The sequence below is a fragment of the Cupressus sempervirens genome, chromosome 7 (assembly GCF_028749045.1).
Source record: "Cupressus sempervirens isolate cs-2001-9-10 chromosome 7, ASM2874904v1, whole genome shotgun sequence".
Lineage (NCBI taxonomy): Eukaryota > Viridiplantae > Streptophyta > Pinopsida > Cupressales > Cupressaceae > Cupressus > Cupressus sempervirens.
The window spans coordinates 821,653,327-821,655,958 of record NC_143124.1 but is presented as its reverse complement, the minus strand read 5'-3'; the positions used below and the strand labels follow the sequence as shown (position 1 = coordinate 821,655,958).

Genomic DNA, 2,632 nt, shown 5'->3' with positions numbered 1-2,632 from the left:
TATAGTTTAAAAAGACAAATAAACAAAGAAATAAGATACTCTAATTTCCAACTTATTTTAGAGGCAAAAGTCTCCATCTAAATGTTAGAAAATCATTTTCTATAAATCTAAAAAAATTTACTCTATCACTAACCTATCAATCTAATTACACATTACCTACATCACTTTCTCAAATATGAAAGTGATTTTTATGACTGCACAATTTATCACAATATATAAAATGAACCTATAACTTGTAGTTCTATTCTCACCCAAAAAAAAACAAAAATTGTGTATCCTTGATCTTTTAACATATGATTTGATAATGCCATACAATGCACTTACAAGGACGTTTCGAATCTACTGGATCACAAGGGTCAAGCTTTACTTACGTAGACCCCTATATTAATTTAATCCATTTTATTCACTTGCAAATAATTGAACTCAACTCTTTTGAGATACATGGTATATAAGTATAATAGACTTTCACTGTGGAGGGTAAACTTGGTCGAATGCTATTTATCTGACATGTCTATTTTAGACGTATAATGGATTTGTTATGCGCATGTTTCATAATTAAATGATCTTTCCATGCAGTGGACTGCCCACCTAACTTCTCTACAACCAAATCAGATTCTCAGTGCATGCATGCAATAATGCTCGTAAAAGCGCCAATAATAGCAAATATTCAAAATCCAATAACTCTTGTTTCAGAGAATCTCAGCCACGCGCCACCCACATCCTACTATTTCCATCCTCTAAATTCAGAACTTTCATTATGTTTCCTCACAGCCCATTCTCTGATACCAAAAGAGAGAGTAGGAAAAGAATAGTAATTATCATACATTTAGCTGCTTCATACATTCATCCTTAGCCAATATGAGGGCTGTTTTAGGAGTTACAATTGCAGTGGCATTGGTGGTTTGTGTATTTGTAAATTCTTGTGATGCCCAAGTGACATGCCCTGCAGTAACAAGTGCTCTTACACCGTGTCTGGGATACATAGTTAGTGGTGGTCAGGTCCCACGCAGGTGCTGTGATGGTGTGAGGAGGGTCAATGGCATGGCAAAGACTACCATAGACAAGCAGAATGCATGCCAATGTATTAAGACTGCAGCTGCTTCAATCAAGCCTCTCCCTTCTTCCCTCACTAACTTGCCTAAGGCCTGTGGTGTCAACATTGGAATTCCTATTAGCCTTACCACTGACTGCTCAAAGTAATATAAATTTCTACACTCTTCTTCATTGTTTTTGCTAAGACTTTTATGTTTCTTGTAGTTTATTTTGTATAACTCGTCAGTCTAGTTTTTCATACAACAAATGAGCCTATTGTATATTTCTTCCTAAATGAGTCTAATTCTTCTTCATAGTTTTTTCTAAGACTTGTTTCTTATAGTTTATTTTGTATAACTCATCAGTCTATTGTTTCACTGAATGGATAATGCATACAACAAATGAGTCTATTGTATATTTCTTCCTAAAACGAGTCTATTCTTCTTCACAGATTGTTAAGATCTTTTTTGTTTCTTGTGGTTTATTGTATTACTAATGAGTGTATTGTTTCTTATTTTGCAGGGTTCACTGATTTGTTGATGCATAGAAAAAGTGAATGAATATCTATGTGGGTTTTAGTGACTCGTGGAGTTTCTGTAGGGGTATCTTGAAGTAGATACTACTTGTGTAGAGAAAAGTACTGTAAGGTGCATGTACGGTCTTTATAGTAGTTTGCAAACAGACTATATATCTGTACTTTGGACTTCTAAGTTCAATAAAATAAGTGCATTTTCATGACTTTCATGGTCTCGATGTGTGTTTGGTTTTCTTTTGGTTTTGTGGCTGTATTGCCTGGTAGAAGATGGAAATCATAAATCAATGCTTACAGTGCTTCCGGTACCGAGACATTCAAACGGTAGACTAATTCAAAGTTATTTTTCCTGCAATCAGCAGTGCAGTTATGCCAGCTGATTTGTTATCTTTTTATTTAAATAGAATTGTTTAATTAAGAATATATTATTTTCAATAGACTATGTAAAAGAAATGAACTAATGAGGTAGGTACTTAAAGCAATCAAGTCTTTCAAAAATAATTATACGCTCATAAAATGAACACCATTGGATGATCAAATAAATTTGTGTGTTGTGATTCACTGGTTTATATACACTATATAACATTAACTTTCATTAGTTCTTATTTTATAAAATTTGTACATTGTATTTCTAAATCTTTAATAAATTGTAAATTAATCATAAATGAAAAGGACAAATGAAAGTCTTTTATTTTTTTGTAACATCTATCAAATATTCTATTATTGTATTTCTATGTTTGCAAAATAAACTACATTTCTAGATGGCCACACAGTTTGACATGAACACCATTTTCTATTGTTTTATGTTTTGAGCAGTTGTATACAAATACTTGGTCTTGTATTATATTTTTCATTTGGTCTTGTATTATATTTTTCATTTTATTTTAAGAATATTTATTCTTATTATTCTATACTATAACCATAGTTTTGTAATTTTTTATAATCTTTAAGAAAAATAGGAGGTAGGCTAGTTGTAAAGATGTATTTATGATTTTTGTTTGTATATTTCAAGTTGATGGCCATGATTTCAAGACTATACACAATACAATATTCTAGATGGATTAGCCA

At 31.8% G+C, this 2,632-nt stretch overlaps 1 protein-coding gene across 1 annotated transcript; it reads left to right on the top strand.

Annotated features, from left to right (window-relative positions):
- Positions 1-858: 858 nt before the first annotated feature.
- On the top strand, positions 859-1,564 carry LOC149549930 (non-specific lipid-transfer protein 1-like). The gene is made up of 2 exons (XM_089794393.1): positions 859-1,196; positions 1,555-1,564. Exons 1-2 carry the CDS (start codon positions 859-861, stop codon positions 1,562-1,564), a joined length of 348 nt encoding a protein of 115 aa, XP_089650519.1.
- The last annotated feature ends 1,068 nt before the right edge of the window (positions 1,565-2,632 follow it).